An 18,036-nucleotide genomic window follows, 5' to 3' on the forward strand; every position below is an offset into this window, starting at 1 on the left:
CTGCAATTCTATAAATATAAAGGCGACCACATTCTGCAAGGTAGGAGATGCAGAGAAGTGAATCTGAAGCAATATATCGGAAGATAAAATGAGGGGAGGGAGCCTCCATAAGCCGGCTACAAAAAGGTGATACAGCAGCAAAGCACAAAATCAGAACTTTTAGAAGTCTGCTAAGGTGACAAAGCGGGGCAGAATCCTAGGTTGGACAGCATGGTCTCAGGATCCCTGGGGTCACAGGAAGACCGGGAGTGCCTGAGTGCAGCAGAGCTCTCAAGCATTGGAGCAGCAAATCTGGCTGCAATCAAGGAGGCCAGGCGTGGGCTATCAGCTCAGAGTCACCATAAACCACGAACAATGGCTCAGTTGGGAGACCGCTGTCCAAGCAGGGGCCTAGCAAGAGGAAGAAACTCAGCAAGACCCTCCACTCCCTCCCCAGGGAGGAAGAGTATGGGAGCACACCACAGGAGTCTGCTGTTTGGAAACTCGAAATGGGTCACATACCTGAGATAAAAATGTTCGGTCACAGGCTGGGTAAACACAGGGAGACAAAAGTGATTGACTGCTTTTCCATGAGGGTGCACTGAAGAGTGGGGCGTGGGAGCTTTCGGCTCCGGGGTAGAAATCCAGAGGCCGCCATTTTCGTTCTCATCCTCTAAAGCAGCCCAGAAAGCCTTCAGGGAACAAAAGCCACATAGAGCAATCTGGAGCCACTGACTTAACCTGGCCCCCTGGCAAGGGTGCTGGGATTCCCCTGGGGCAAAGACACCTGAGAATCAGCACAACAGGCCCCTCCCTCAGAAGATCAGCAAGAACATCTGGCTAAGACCAACTTTACTGATCACACGAAACTGCAAAACTCCAGCGCTAGGGGAAAATACTATATAAAATTCATTCAGAATAGGAGATATAAAGAGCTTCCAGGACAAACAGAAACTAAAAGAATCTGCACTAAACCAGCACTGCAAGAAAAATAGGGGCTCTTTAAGTGAAGAGAGAGCCCAAAAGTAGCATAGACCAGAATAGAGACAGTCTACAAAAACAGTGACTTTACAGGTAATACAATGACACTAAATTCCATCCTTCAGTAGTTACTCTGAAGGAAAATGGGCTAAATGCCTCAATCAAAAGACACAGGGTATCAGATTGGATCGACCCATCTGTAAGAGACTTATTTTAGACCCAAAGACACCTCCAGATTGAAAGTGAGGGGGTGGAAAACCATTTATCATGCTAATGGACATCAAAAGAAAACTGGGGTGTCATCCTTATATCAGACAAATCAGATTTTAAAGCAAAGACTGTTATAAGAGATGAGGAACGACACTATATCATAATTAAAGGGTCTATCCAACAAGAAGATCTAACAACTGTAAACAGTTGTGCCCTAACCTAGAAGCAGCCATTTACATAAACCAATTAATAACAAAATTAAAGAAACACATCAATAATAATACACTAACAGCAGGGGACATTAACATCCCACTCACTGCAATGGACAGATCACCTAAGCAGAAGACCAACAAGGAAATAAGGGCTTTGAATGACACACTGGACCAGATGGACTTCACAGATATATTCAGAGCATTCCATCCCAAAGCAACAGAATACACATTGTTCTCAAGCGCAGATGGAACATTCTCCAGAATAGATCATATCCTGGGTCACAAATCAGGTCTCAATAAGTACCAAAAGCCTGGGATCAGTTCTTGCATGTTTTCAGACCACAATGCTTTGAAACTGGAACACAATCACAAGAAGAACTTTGGAAAGAACTCAAATACATGGTGGCTAAAGAGCATTCTACTAAAGAACGAATGAGTCAACCAGGAAATTAAAGAAGAACTTAAAAAATTCATGGAAAAAAATGAAAATGAAAATACAACTGTTCAAAATCTTTGGGATGCAGCAAAGGTGGTCCTAAGAGAGAAGTATATAGCAATACAAGCCTTTCTCAAGAAACAACAAAGTTCTCAAATACACAATCTAACCCTACACCTAAAGGAGCTAGGGAAAGAACAGCAAATAAAGCCTAAACCCAGCAGGAGAAGAAAAATAATAAAGATTAGAGCAGAAATCAATGAAACAGAAACCAAAAGAGCAATAGAACAGACCAAAGAAACTACAAGCTGGTTCTTTGAATGAATTAATAAGATTGATAAACCCCTGGCCAGACTTATCAAAAAGAAAAGAAAAAGGACCCAAATAAGTAAAATCATGAATGAAAGAGGAGAGATCACAACCAACACCAAAAAACTACAAACAATTACAAGAACACATTATGAGCAACTATATGCCAACAAATTATGCAATCTGGAAGAAATGGATGCATTCCTAGAGACGTATAAACTATCAAAATTGAAATAGGAAGAAACAGAAAATCTGAACAAACCCATAACCGGCAAGGAAATTGAAACACTCATCAAAAATCTCCCAACAAACAAGAGCCCAGGGCCAGACGGCTTCCCAGGGGAATTCTACCAAACATTTAAAGAAGAATCAATACCTATTCTTCCGAAGCTGTTACAAAATGTAGAAATGGGGGGAAAAATAGAAATGGAAGGAAAACCTCCAAACTCTTTTTATGAGGCCAGCATTACCTTGATACCAAAACTAGACAAAGACCCCACCAAAAACGGAGAATTACAGACCAATATCCCTGATGAACACGGATGCAAAAATTCTAACTGAGATACCAGCTAATAGGATCCAATAGTACATTAAAAGGATTACTTACCAGGACCAAGTGGGATTTATTCCTCGGCTGCAAGGTAGTACAACACCCACAAATCAATCAATGTGATACAGTACATTAATAAAGGAAAGGACAAGAACTATAAGATCCTCTCAAACGATGCAGAAAAAGCATTTGACAAAGTACAGCATCCTTTCTTAAAATTCTTCACAGTGTAGGGATAGAGGGGATAGATCTCAATATCATAAAAGGCATACAAAAAGTACACAGTGAATTTCATTCTCAATGGGGAAAAACTGAGAGATTTTCCCCTAAGATCAGGAACATGGCAGGGAAGTCCACCATCACCACTGTTCAACATAGTACCAGAAGTCCAACAGGACAACAAAAAGAAATAAAAGGCATCCGAATCAGCAAAAATAAAGTCAAACTCTCACTCTTTGCAGATGACATGATAATCTATGTGGAACACCCAAAAGACTCCACCCCAAAATTGCTAGAACTTAGACAGGAAGTCAGCAAAATGGCAGGATGTATAATCAATGCACAGAAATCAGTTGCATTTCTATACACTAACAATGAAACAGAAGAAAGATAAATTAAGGAGTTGATCCCATTTATAACTGCACCTAAAACCACGAGATACCTAGGAATAAATCTAACAAAAGAGGTAAAGTTCTGTACTCTGAAAACTATAGAACACTCATGAAAGAAATTGAGGAAGACACAAAGAAATCAAAAAACGTTGCATGCTCATGGATTGGAAGAACAAACATTGTGAAAATGTCTATGCTACCTAGAGCAGTCTACACATTCAATGCAATCCCTATCAAAATACCATCCACTTCTTTCACAGAGCTGCAACAAATAATCCTAAAATTTGTATGGAACCAGAAAAGACCCCAAATAGCCAGAGGAATACTGAAAAACAAAACCAAAGATGGTGGCATCACAATTCTGGACTTCAAGCTCTATTACTAAGCTGTAATCATCAAGACAGTATGGTACTGGCACAAAAACAGACACGTAGATCAATGGAACAGAACAGAGAACCCAGAAATGGACCCTCAACTCTATGGTCAACTAATCCTCCACGAAGCAGGAAAGTATATCCAATGGAAGAAAGACCATCTCTTCAACAAATGGTGTTAGGAAAACTGGACAGCCACATGCAGAAGAATGAAAGTGGACCATTTTCTTACACCATACACAAAAATAGACTCAAAATGGATGAAAGACCTAAATGCAGGACTGGAAAATCCATCAAAATCCTAGAGAAGAACAATGGCAGCAACCTCTTCAACCTCGGCCATAGCCACTTCTTGCTAGACACAGCTCCAAAAGCAAGGGAAACAAAGGCAAAAATGAAGCACTCGGAGTTCATCATGATAAAAAGCTTTTTTTGCACAGCAAAGGAAACAGTGGACAAAAACCAAAAGACAAACAAGAAAATGGGAGAAGATATTTGCAAATGACATATCAGATAAAGAGCTAGTATCCAAAACCTATAAAGAACATCTCAAACTCAACACCTGAAACACAAAAAATCCAGTCAAGAAATAGGCAGAGGGGCGCCTGGGTGGCACAGCGGTTAAGCGTCTGCCTTCGGCTCAGGGCGTGATCCTGGCGTTATGGGATCGAGCCCCACATCAGGCTCTTCCTCTATGAGCCTGCTTCTTCCTCTCCCACTCCCCCTGCTTGTGTTCCTCTCTCCCTGGCTGTCTCTATCTCTGTCGAATAAATAAATAAAATCTTTAAAAAAAAAAAAAAAAGAAATAGGCAGAAAACATGAGCAAAACATTTCTCCAAAGAAGACATACAAATGGCCAAAAGACACATGAAAAAATGCCCAACATCACTCAACATCAGGGAAATACAAATCAAAACCACAACGAGATACTACCTCACACCAGTCAGCATGGCTAAAATTATCAAGTCAGGAAACAACAAACGGTGAGGATGTGGAGAAAGGAGAACCCTTTTACACTGTTGGTAGGAATGCTAGCTGATGAAGCCATTCTGGAAAACAGAATGGGGTTCTTCAAAAGGTGAAAAAGAGAGCTACCCTATGACCCAGCAATTCCACTACTGTGTATTTACCCCAAAGATAAAAATGTAGTGATGCGAAGGGGCACCTGCACCCCAATGTTTATAGCAGCAATGTCTACAATAGCCAAACTATGGAAAGAGTCAGATGTCCATCGACAGATGAATGGATAAAGATGATGTGCGCGTGTGCACCTCCCCCACACACACACACAATGGAATATTACTGAGCCATCAAAAAAATGAAATCTTGCCATTTGCAATAACATGGATGGAACTAGAGGGTATTATGCTAAGCGAAATAAGTCAATCAGAGAAAGACAATTATCATATGCTTTCACTCATAGGTGGAATTTAAGAAATAAAACAGAGGAGCATAGGGGAAGGGAGGGAAAAATAAAACAAGATGAAATCAGCGAGGGAGACAAACCATAAGAGACTCTGAATCATAGGGAACGGAGGGGAGGGGCTTTAGGGGATGGGGTAACTGGGTGATGGACATAAAGGAGGGCAATGATATAATGAGCACTGGGTGTTATATAAGACTGATAAATCACTGGACTCTGCCTCTGAAACTAATACACTCTGTTACTTAATTGAATTTAAATTAAAAAAAGAAAAACAGTGTAGAGGTTCTTCAAAAAATTAAAAATAGAAATACCATATGATCCAGTAAATCCACCACTGGGTATTTACCCAAGGTAAACAAAAACACTAATTCAAAACGATATATCCAATCCTATGTTTATTGCAGCATTATTTACAATAGCCAAGATATGGAAGCAACCCAAGTGTCCACTGACAGCAAGAATGGATAAAGATGTTTACAATGATTCGATCGAAGTAGAGGGTATTATGCTAAGTGAAAGAAGTCAATCAGAGAAAAACAATTGTCCTATGATCTCACTGATATGTGGAATTTAAGAAACAAAACAGAGGATTATAGGGAAAAAGCGGAAACAATGAAACAAGATGAAACCAGAGAGGGAGACAGACCATAAAGGACTCTTATACTTAGGAAGCAAACTGAGGGCTGCTGGACGGGAGAGGAGTGAGGGGATGGGGTAACTGGGTGATGGACATTAAGGAGGGCATATGATGTAATGAGCACTGGGTGTTATATAAGACTTGATGAATCACAGGCCTGTATCCCTGAAACCAATCATACATTTTATGTTAATTGAATTAAAATTTTAAAAACACGATAAATGAAAAAAAACAAGTTTAAAACCTAAAAAAAAAAATGAATGGATAAAGATGTGGTATATTATATACAATGGTGTATTATTCAGCCATACAAAAGAATGAGATCTTGCTATTTGTGATAATATGGATGGACCTTGGAGGTAAGTGAATTAAGTCAGACAGAGAAAGTCAAATACCATAGGATTTCACTTACACATGGGAGTCTAAAAAAACAAAACAAACAAAAAAAGCAGAAATAGAACTATAAATACAGAGAACTGGTAGTTGCCAGAGGGGAAAGGTGTACAGAATGGGCCAAATGGGTGAAAAGGAGTGGGAGGTACAGGTTTCCAGTTACAAAATGAATAAGTCATGAGGAATACACCACAGGGAATATAGTCAAAAGTACTGGCACAGCGTTCTGTAGTGACAGACGGTAGCTACACATGTGGGGAGCATAGCATAATGTACAGAGTTGTCCAATCACTATGTTGTACACCTGAAACGAATATAACTTTGTGCATCAACTATACTGAATAAAGTTGAATGAAAAACACCTGAAAACAAGAAATGTCAGAGAAGAAAATCACTCTAATAGATTTCACTCATCTTGTGAGACTACTGTGCATACCCTATACACATAAAATTGAAAACCTGGAAAAAATAGGTAATTAAAGAAAACGTTACCAAATCTGAGCCCAAAGATAAAGTTAAAGAGCCAATAACAGGGGCACCTGGGTGGCTCAGTCGTTAAGCATCTGCCTTCAGCGCAGGGCATGATCCCAGGGTCCTGGGATCGAGCCCTGCATCAGGCTCCCTGCTCTGCTGGAAGCCTGCTTCTTCCTCTTCCACTCCCCCTGCTTGTGTTCCTTCTCTTGCTGGCTATCTCTATCTCTGTCAAATAAATAAATAAAATCTTTAAAAAAATAATAAAAAATAAAATAAAATAAAGAGCCAATAACATTAAAGAACAGAGGAAGCTATAAAAAGCCACTCCTCCCTGACAAAAAAAAGCACTAGGTCCTGACAATTCAATTTCACAGGAGAATGTCTACCAAATCTCTGAGAGCAAATAATTCTAAAGCCATTTAAATTATTTCAGAGCATAGAAAAGGAAAACCTGCAGATTTTTTATGACAATTAATTAACTTGTGACCCATCACCCCAAATTCATAGGTTGAAGCCTAACCCCCAATGTGACTACATTCAGTATTAGAGCCCTAAAGGAGCTAAAGTTATTCAAATGAGGTAATAAGGGTGGTGTCCTTAACTGTTTCTCTTCTTATGATGACACCAGTTCTATCAGACACTACAGAGTTCCTTCCTTATACACACACAGAAGAAAGGCCACATCAGGACACAGCAAGAAGACAGCCATCTGCACACCAGGAAGACAAGCTTCACCAGAAATGAAGCCTGCTGACACCCTGGTCTTGGATTTCTAGCCTCCAGAAACATAAGAAAATGAGTATCTGTTGTTTATGCAATCCAGTCTCTGGTATTTTGTTATGGCAGCCCTAATGGACTAATACATGAAATAAGCACACCATGCAACCAAAACCAAAACAAAACAACCAGCTAATATCACATGATACTGATGCAAATATCCCAAATAAAACAGTAACAAAATATAACAAATAGGATTTATTTCAGGACTTTAAAAATAGTTTAGTATTATTAAATGTATTAAGATAGATTTATAAACAGATCCAGGGAAAAAAATCTTTCCCATAAATGCTGAAAGGACATTTAAAGATATTCAAAATGCATCCCTGATTTAAGAAAAACCAAGTAAACAAAAACAAAAATTAAAATAAGAACCAGTTGAAGCTTTCTTAACATGAAAAAAAAAAAAGATAAAATTAGCAAACACTAATTGCAGTCTCTCTGAAGTTAGGAACAGGACAAATATGCCCACTAACACAACCATTACTCATCACTGCATTTGATAAAATATAGAGCTATAGACAATGCAGTTGGACAAGAGAAAGAAAGGGCATAAAATAACTGCAAAGGAAAAGATAGAACTATTTTCATGTAATTATTATTTGCAGAAGATAGCAGAGTCAAAGGACCCTAAGTTCACCTCATCCCATTGATACAACAAGATAACACATCAGTGTAAGTAACCCAGAAACCAATCTGAAGACTGGCAGAACAAACTCCACAACTGAAGGTAAAGAAGAGGACACATCAGAGGAGGTAGGAAGGACAAAGATACAGTTGGGAGAGAGACAGACCGTAGCCATCCATTGTGGGGAGGATGCCAGTGGCTGGGGAAGGGAGAAAAACAGACTTTCACACTGAGAAACCCACACAGGGAAGACCAACCCCCATAGTATTAGGCTTTGAAATTCAAAGGGGCTGAATTTTTTTGAGTTCTTATAACCAACAGAACTTAAAGCCTGGAATTTTAAAAATTGGAGGGCTGGTCTCTAGGAGAGCCCAGAGGACCTTAGGAAGCAGAGTCCCCACCCTTAACGAGACAGCATGACAAACAGCCGCTGGATACACAGCTTGGAAGCAGCAGTTTGAAAACCACTGGGGACAGACAAGAGGGATAGTGATATTTACTCATCTCAGAGCATGGCCCACAGAGGTAGGGATCAAGGGGAGACCTCTCCAGGAACAAAGGAGCTATCCTTTGCACCATTTCCCTCCCCCAACCTCCAGCATAAACACAAGGCCACCTGCAGGGACCAGAGCACTGTGGACACTAACTTGCTTATACCAAGCAATGCCCCTTCCATGCTTTAGTGGATTTGCCCATCCCAGTCAGACTTGCTTCAGTCTCCCAGAAGACTGACACAAACCCCACCAACTCATCTCCCCACCAGCACATTTTCCAGGACCTCAGCTCTGGCAACAAAGGCAGGTCTCAATTTGCAAGCAGACCAGCACACACCTGGTTAAAATACACCCCACCCACTGGGGATGAAACAGCACCCACACAAGGCAAAGACGGTCTCTGCAGACAAGGGGACTGAAGGACAAAGACGTCAGGACTCAACAGAAGAGCACATGCAGCACACATAGGAGACACTCCCTGAAGCACCAGGCCCTGGGAAACAGGGACACTACACTGCAGAGCCATTACAGGACCTCTTCTTCATAAGGCCATTACCTTCAAGACCATGAGACACAGCTGACTCCAAACACACAGAAACAGACAGAGTTAGACAAAATGAGGAGACAGAAGGGCATATCCCAAATGAAAGAACAGGACAAAACCACAGCAAGAGACCTAAGTGAAACAAATATAACTAATATGCCTGACAGAGAATTCAAAGATCATAAAGATACTCACTGGACTTAAGAGTGAAGGACATCAGTGAGACCCCTAACAAAGAGATAAAAAAGACCCAATCAGAGATGATGAACACAATACATGAAACTAAAAATGAAGTTGATGGAATAAATAGCAGGCTAGATGAAGTACAGGAACGAACTAATGACCTGGAAGACAGAGTAATGAAAAGTAACCAAGCTGAGCTAATGAGAGGGGAAAAAATTACGTAAACTGAGAACAGTCTTTAAGAACTCAGTGACTCCATCAAGCATAATAACATTCACATTACAGAGATCCAGAAGAAGAAACAAAAGGGGAAGAAAATTTATTTGAAGAAATGATAGATAAAAACTTCCCTAATCTGGGGAAGGAAACAGACATCCAGATCTAGGAGGTACAGAGAAACCCCTCCCCCAAATCAACATAAGGCAGTCCACACCAAGACACACAGTAATTAAAATGGCAAAAAGCAGTGACAAGAAAAAATTTTATAAGCGACAAGAGAAAAGAAGGCAGTTACATACAAAGGGAAACCCCATAAGGCTCTCAGTAGGTTTTTAAGGAGAAATTCTACAGGCAAGAAGAAAGTGGCATGATATATTCAAAGTGTTGAAAGGGAAAAATCTGCAGCCAAGAATACTCTATCCAGGCAGGCTATTACTCAGAATAGAAGGAGAGATACAGAGTTTCTCAGACAAACAAAAACTAAAGGAATTCATGACCACTAAACAAGCCCCGCAAGAAATATTAAAGGGGACTCCTTGAGGGGAAAAGAGACCATAAGTAAGAGTATGAAAAGTAAAAAAGACAAAAGCAATAAAAATGAGTAGTTCCATAAAAATCAGTCTAGGGATTCACAAAGCAAAAGGATGTAAAATTTGACACCACATACCTAAAACATGGGGGGCAGAAGGGTAAACAATGGATTCAAATTTAAGTGACCATCAACTTAATATAGACTGCTATATGCAGAAGATGCTATATACAAATCTAATGGTAACCACAAATCAGAAACCAGTAATAGATATGGAAAGAATAAGGAGAAAAGAATCCAAGTATATCATTAAAGAAAGCCAACAAACTGTGACAGAAGAGAGCAAGAAAGGAACAGAGAAGAACTACAAAAACAACCATAAAACAAGTAACAAAATGAAATTAAATACATATCTATCAATAATTATTTTGTAAATGGACTAAACATTTTAATCAAAAGACCACGGGTGATGGAATAGATAAAAAAGCAGGACCTATTTATGTGCTGCCTACAAGAGACTCATTTCAGACCTAAAGATATCTGCAGATTCAAAGTAAGGGCACGGAGAAACATCTATCATGCAAATGGGGGTCAAAAGCAAGCTGGGGTCGCAATACCTATAATCAGACAAAACAGACTTTTAAAAGACTGTAACAAGAGACAAGAACACCTCTATAATAATAAAGAAGACAATCCAACAAGAGGAAATAACAACTGTAAATATTTACACACACAACATGGGCGCACCCAAATACATAAAACAGTTACTAACATAAATAATCAACAGTAATACAACAATAGTAGGAGACTTTAACACCCCACTTACGTCAATGGACAGATCATCCAAACAGAAAATAAACAAGGAAACGGTGGCTTGGAATGAAACACTGGACCAGATGGATTTAACAGATATATTCAGAACATTCCATCCTAAAACAGAATACACATTCTTTTCAAGTGCACACGGAACATTCTCCAGAATAGATCTCATATTAGGCCACAAAAGTCACAAATCCAAAAAGACTGAAGTCATACCATGCATCTGTTCCAACCACAGCACTATCAACCTAGAAATCACCCACAAGAAAAAAAACCTGGAAAGAACACAAATACATGAAGGTTAAATAATATGCTACTAAACAATAAATGGGTCAACCAAGAAATCAAAGAAGAAATCAAAAATTACATGAACACAAATGAAAATGAAAATACAACAGTCCAAAATCTTTGGGATGCAGCAAAAGCAGTTCTAAGAGGGAAGTTGATAGCAATACCTCAAGAAACAAGAAAAATCTCAAATAAACAACCTAATGTTACATGTGAAGGAGATAGAAAAAGAAAAAACAAAACCCCAAACCAGCAGAAGTTAGGAAATAATAAAGATTGAAACAGAAATAAATGATATAGAAACTAAAACAACATGAGAACAGATCAATGAAACTAGGAGCCAGTTCTTTGAAAAGATCAACTACTAGCCAATTCATTTAAAAAGAGGAGGGGGGGTGTCTGGGTGGCTCCGTCAGTTGAGTGTCCAACTTTTGATTTTGGCTCAGGTCATGATCTCGGGGTGGTAGGATTGGCCCCATGTCAGGCTCCACACTCACCGTGGAGTCTGCTTGTCCCTCTCCCTCTGCTCCTCCCCCAACTCATGCACAGTCATGCTCTCTCTCATCTCCCTCCCTCTCTCTAAGTAAATAAATAAATAAAATCTTTAAAAACAAAAAAAGAGAGGGGCACCTGGGTGACTCAGTCAGTTAAGCACCTGACACTTGATTTCAGCTCAGGTCATGATCTCAGGCCTGTGAGACTGACCCCCCATCAGGCTCCACACTCAGCCAGGAGTCTGCTTGAAATTCTCTCCCTCCCTCCCTCTCTCAAATAAGTAAGTCTTTAAAAAAAGAAGAAGAAGAAAAAGAGAGAGAGGTCTCAAAGACAGCAACAAATGGAAGAGGAGAAATAACATCCAACGCCACAGAGATACAAACAATTGTAACACAATATTATGAAAAATTATATGCCAACAAGCTGGACAACCTAGAAAAAATGGATAAATTCCTAAAAACCTATAACCTACCAAAAGTGAGGCAGGAAGAAATAGAAAATTTGAACAAACTGATAACCAGCAAAGAAATTCAGTAAAGAAATTCAGCAAAGAAAGCCAGTAATCCCAGCAAACAAAAGTCCAGGACCAGAGAGCTTCACAGGTGAATTCTACCAAACAGTTAAAGAAGAGTTAATATCTACTCTCAAACTACTCCAAAAAACAGAGGAGGAAGGAAAACCCAGAAGTTTTTTTTTTCTTTTTTAAGTTTTATTTATTTATTTGTCAGAGAGAGAGCGAGCACAAGCAGGGGGAGTGACAGGCAGAGCAAGCAGAGTGAGAAGCAGGCTTCCCGCTGAGCAAGGAACCTGATGCGGGACTCGATCCCAGGACCCTGGGATTATGACCTGAGTCGAAGGCAGCCACTTAACCAACTGAGCCACCCAGGTATCAACCCAAATTCATTCTATGAGACCTAGTATCACCCTCACACCAAAACCAGATAAAGACACCACCAAAAAAGAGAACTACAGGCCAGTAACCTTGATGAACATAGAGGCAAAAAATCCTCAACAAAATATTAACAATCTAAAACCAACAATACATTAAAAAAGAATCTAACACCACGATCAAGTGGGATTTATTCTCAAGATGCAAGAGTGGTTTAATATTAGTAAAACAATCAATGTGATACATCACATCAATAAGAAAAAGGATAAAAACCATATGATCATTTCAACAGATGCAGAAAAAACATGTTTCAAAGTACAACATCCATTCATGATAAAAGCCCTCAACAAAGTAAGTTCAGGGGAGCCTGGGTGGCTCAGTCAGTTAAGCATCCAACTCTCGATTTCAGCTCAGCTCATGATCTCAGAAATGTGAAATCGAGTCCCATGTCAGCATGGAGCCTGCTTAAGATTCTCTCTCTCCTTCTCCCTCTGCCCCACCCCACTCGCACACGTGCTCTAAAAAGAAAAACAAAAACAATAACAAACTAGGTTCAAAGGGAACATACCTCAACGTAATAAAGGCCTTATATGAAAAACCCACAGTGAACATCATACTCAATGGGGAAACGCTGAGCTTTTTCACTAAGGTCAGGAACAAACAGGGATGTCCATTCTCAACACTTTTATTCAACATAGCACTGGAAGTGCTAGCCATAGCAATCAAACAACAAAAGGAAATAAAATGTACCCAAATTGGTAAGGAAGAAATAAACTCTCTATTTGCAGATGGCGTATAAACAGAAACCCCTAAAGACTCCACTGAAAAACTACTAGAATTGATAAATGATTTCAGTAAAGTCACAGGATTCAAAATCAATGTACAGAAATCTGATGCATGTCTACACACTAATAATAAAGCAGCAGAAAGTGAAATTAAGAGAACAATCCCATTTACCACTACACTAAAACCTATCAAATACCTAGGAATAAACTTAACCAAAGTGGTAAAAGACCTATACTCTGAAAACTATAAACCACTGATGAAAGAAATTCAAGATAATACAAAAAAATGGAAAGACCTTCCATGCTCATGGATTCTAAGAACAAATATTGTTAAAATGTCTATTAAGGAGGGCACATGATGTAATGGGCACTGGGTATTATACAAGACTGATGAATCACTGAAATCTGCCTACGAAACTAATACACTGTATGTTAATTAACTGTAATTAATTTTTAAAAAAATTTTAATGTCTATACTACCCAAAGCAATGCAATCCCTAACAAAATACCAACAGAATTTTTCACAGAGCTAGAACAAACAATCCTAAAATTTGTATGGAACCAAAGAAAACCCCAAATATCCAAAGCAATCTCAAAAAACAAAACTGGAGATACCACAATTCCAGACCAAGTTATATTACAAAGTTGTCGTAATGCCACTGGTAGTATGGTATTGGCATAAAAATAAACACATAGATCAATGGAACAGAATAGAAAACCCAGAAATAAACCCACAATATGGCCAATTAATCTCCGATAAAGGAGGAATGAATATGCAATGGGGAAAAAGGCAGGCTCTTCAACAAACGGTGTCGGGAAAAGTGGACAACTACCTGCAAAGCAATGACTATTTTCTTGGGGCGCCTGGGTGGCTCAGTCAGTTAAGCACCTGATCTTGATTTCAGCTCAGGTCTTGATTTCAGCCTGCACTGGGCTCTATCCTGGGTGTGGAGCCTATGTTTTTTTAAAAAAAAAAAGAATGACTACTTTCTTACACCATACACAAAAATAACCTCAAAATGGATTAAAGACCTAAATGTGAGAATGGAAACCATAAAAATCCTAGAAAAGCATAAGCAATAACTTCTCTGACATTGGCCATAGCAACATTTTTCTAGATAGGTCTCCTAAGGCAAGGGAAACAAAAGCAAAAATGAACTATTGGGACTTCATCTTCTGCACAGCAAGGGAAATCACCAACAAAACTAAAGACAACCTACAGAATGGGAGAATATATTTGCAAATGACATATCTGATAAAGGATAAGTATCTAAATAATACAAAGAACTTAACTCAATACTCCAAAAACAAATAATCTAATAAAAAATGGGCAGAAGACATGAACAGACATGTCACCAAGAAGACATCCACATGGCCAACAGACACATGAAAAGATGCCCAACATCAGTCATCATCAGGGAAATGCAAATCGAAACTACAATAAGATACCACCTTACACCTGTCAGAATGACTAAAATCAACAACACAACAAACAACAAGTGTTGGTGAGGATGTGGGGGAAAAAGGAACTCTCCTACACTATTATTGATGGGAATGTAAACTGGTGCAGCCAGTGTGGAAAATGGTACAGAAATTCCTCAAAAAGCTAAAATTAGAACTACCCTACAATCCAGTAATCACACTACTGGGTATTTACCCCCAAAATACAAAAACAGTAATTCAAAGGGACACATGCACCCCTATGTTTATAGCAGCATTATTTACGATAGCCAAGATACGGAACCAGCCCAAGTGTCCATCAATTGATAAATGGAATCTTGTCATTTGCAACAACATGGACAGAGCTAGAGAGCATAATGCTAAGCAAAATAAGTCATTCGGAGAAAGACAAATACCATATAATTTCACTCATATGTGGAATTTAAGAAACAAATGAGCAAAGGGAAAATAGAGAGAGAGAGAGGAGAAGCCAAGAAAAAGACTGTTAACTATAGAGAACAAACTGATGGTTACTAGAGGAGTGGTGGGTAGGGGATGAGTGAAGTAGGTGGTGGGGTTTAAGGAGCGCACTTGTGATAAGCACCGGGTGACATATGGAACTACTGAATGACTATATTGTATACCTGAAACTATTTTAACACTGTTATGTTAACTTTACTGGAATTAAAATTAAAAGCTTAATTTAAAAAACTATATTCATATAGATAGTATACTATTACACTTCAAAAGCCCCAAAAAATTAACAGTAAAAAACTATTACAAATAATGAGAACTTAATAGGCAATAGAAAACTGATAGCAGAGTCAGTAACTTAATATACACCTTAAAAAATGGTTAGAAGATAGAAAACACTCTCTTTACAATAAAAAGGTAAGATACTTAGGAATAAACTTAACAAAAAATATGAACAACCTATACAAGGAAATCTTTAAAAGAATCCTCAAGGGGAAAAAAGTACACTTTAACAAGTAAAAATGCAACCTATGTTTTTAGATTGTCTCAGATACATAAGGATGTCAATTCTCCCAAGTTGGTGCATGATTTTAACAGGCTCTCAATAAGAATAACAGGATTCCCTATTTCCACTACCACCACCCACCAAACAAGCTGAACAGATTCTAGAGTTCATATGCAAAAGCAAACAAGCAAGACTAGGCAAAAAAAAAAACCTCTGAAAAAATAGTCATCAAGAGGAACTATGCCTACCAGATGTAAAAGCATCCCATAAACTCTCAATAATGAAGGTACCATGGCAGTGGCTGAGAGTTGAAAGAGAATGTGAAGCAACTGGAACCCTTAGAAGCTGTTGGTGGCGATGCCAATTGGCATAAGCCCTGGAAACCGCTTTGGCAATATCTACTAAACACACGCACGCCCTATAACATTGTACTTTCACTCCGAGGTATGGATCCAACAGAAATGTGTAATTTACTTACCAAATCACATAATAGAGTGTTCATATCAGAACTGTTCATAACAGTCCCAAATTAGAAACTACCCAAATGCCCACCAACAGAGCAACTGTGGTCTGTTCATACAACAGACTAATGAGACCAGTGAGAACAATATGGACAAATCTCACAAACACAATGTTGAGTCAAAGAAGCAGGACACAGAACACCATAGGATTCCATTTACACAATGGATAAAAACCAACAAACAAACAAAACTAATTTACACCATCAAAAGTCAGGATGGTTGTTTCTCTCAGAGGCTTGCATGGAAAGAGTGACTGGCGTGAGAGCACCAGGGAGGCAGGCTTCTCTTTCTCTATGTGATGCTTTTCATTTGATCTGTTTGATATACATTTCTTTGTTACTTAAGCAAAGTATTTTTTCATAATGGTTACCTCTGTAACTATATTTATTTAATGACTTAGTCCCCTGGATTTAGCAACTAGAGAAGTCATTCATTCAGGTCTGTCATTCAAGAGGGAGAAAACCAGAGGCCAGATTCCAGTGAGGAGGAAAGAAGAGACAAGAGGGTTTTAAATGAAAAGGGAGAAAAGAATTTGGACAGATATTAAACAAAGATATGGGTTAAGAGCAGTTTTGTTTTTCTTTTTTAGCAGACAAAAAAAAAAATCTATGCATGTTCATATGTATTTATTGCTAGAGGGAGGAATTGCAGGGAGAAGAAATTAAGAGATTTACACAAACCGGTCAAGAAAGCAAGACACCAGATGGGGAAGGATGGAGTCAGAAGTCCAGGTGGGGGCACCTCATTCTTTGAGTCTGGGAAGACATGGAAAGACGGTGAGACAGAGAAATGGTCATATACAGGAAGTAAGGAATCTTATGCTCTCAATTTTCTCCATGAAGGAAATGCCCAAGTCATATGACCAGAGTGGGGAGCAGAGAAGGAAGGGGTTAGGTCCAACCTTAGGAAGTAAAGAAGATAAGAACAGGTGCTGATGGGAGGTCAGACAGGCACACTGAGGGCTCAGTCCAGCTGGAGTAGGGCTCTGGGGCTTTCTTCCAGCAGCCAGAGGCCCCACAGGCAGCTGGGGCTCCACAGAGCAAAAGGAGAATTAGGGGAGCTGATGAAAACAGACCCTATTTTACCTTCTTTGAACCAAAAACCTTTTTTGGACCTAAAACTACCCATGCCACATGTACTTTTGCTCTCCATCTCTCTAGAGAAACAAATGCCCACTGAGAGCCAAAGGTTCCTAACAAAAAGTCTCCCTGGCCTCAATTCCAGACTTTGGGGACATGGACCCTTCTCTATGCACCTCCTAGTGCTATCTAAAGACCCCTCAAATCTACTGTTCCAAATGGCTCCTCCTCCCTCCAGCCCTCAAGTCCAGGAGAGCCTATATGATGGCTACCACCATTAGCTCTTCCTAGAACACACTACTGAGTGGCCCCTATCCTGTGCCCACCCCATGCTCTGCCTGTGTTGCCCAATGTCAAAGCCTGCAGGTTTTGCCCTTCCTCCCTGCGCCAAAGCACAACGACACGGACGTGGCTGGGCTAGCACAGACAAGCCCGGCAGATGTGGCACTTACGGAGTGTATGATGTCCACCATGTTGTAGGCTTTGGTTGATTCCAAGGGGACAATTGTGTCAAGCTCAGGAACCATACGGTCACTTTGGATAGAAAAAGAAGAAATACAATCAATACAGGAAGAGCCAGTGGCTTGGGGATGAGAGAGATATCACAGAGGGTGAGCGGATTCTGTCCCTGCTGGGCTTGCAAAGTATCCTGAAAGATGCACTCCTTTCTTACCACCATGTCTAACTGAACCTGAGTTTTATATTAACCCAAAAGATCTTTGTTTTGATTTACAGGGGGGAAAAATGAGCTTATTCTCCTGAACGTGGTTCCATC

At 39.5% G+C, this 18,036-nt stretch overlaps 1 protein-coding gene across 3 annotated transcripts in view; it reads right to left on the reverse strand.

Moving 5' to 3' along the window:
* PCCB (propionyl-CoA carboxylase subunit beta) overlaps positions 1 to 18,036 on the reverse strand; it is a 106,419-nt gene that overhangs the window by 32,123 nt on the left and 56,260 nt on the right. For all 3 annotated transcript variants that reach the window (XM_034661960.1, XM_019805491.2, XM_011231798.3), the window contains one exon: positions 17,714 to 17,795. In XM_034661960.1, coding sequence (XP_034517851.1) covers positions 17,714 to 17,795 — 82 coding nt within the window. The remainder of the gene's footprint in view (positions 1 to 17,713; positions 17,796 to 18,036) is intronic.

This window comes from Ailuropoda melanoleuca, chromosome 6 (genome assembly GCF_002007445.2).
Source record: "Ailuropoda melanoleuca isolate Jingjing chromosome 6, ASM200744v2, whole genome shotgun sequence".
Lineage (NCBI taxonomy): Eukaryota > Metazoa > Chordata > Mammalia > Carnivora > Ursidae > Ailuropoda > Ailuropoda melanoleuca.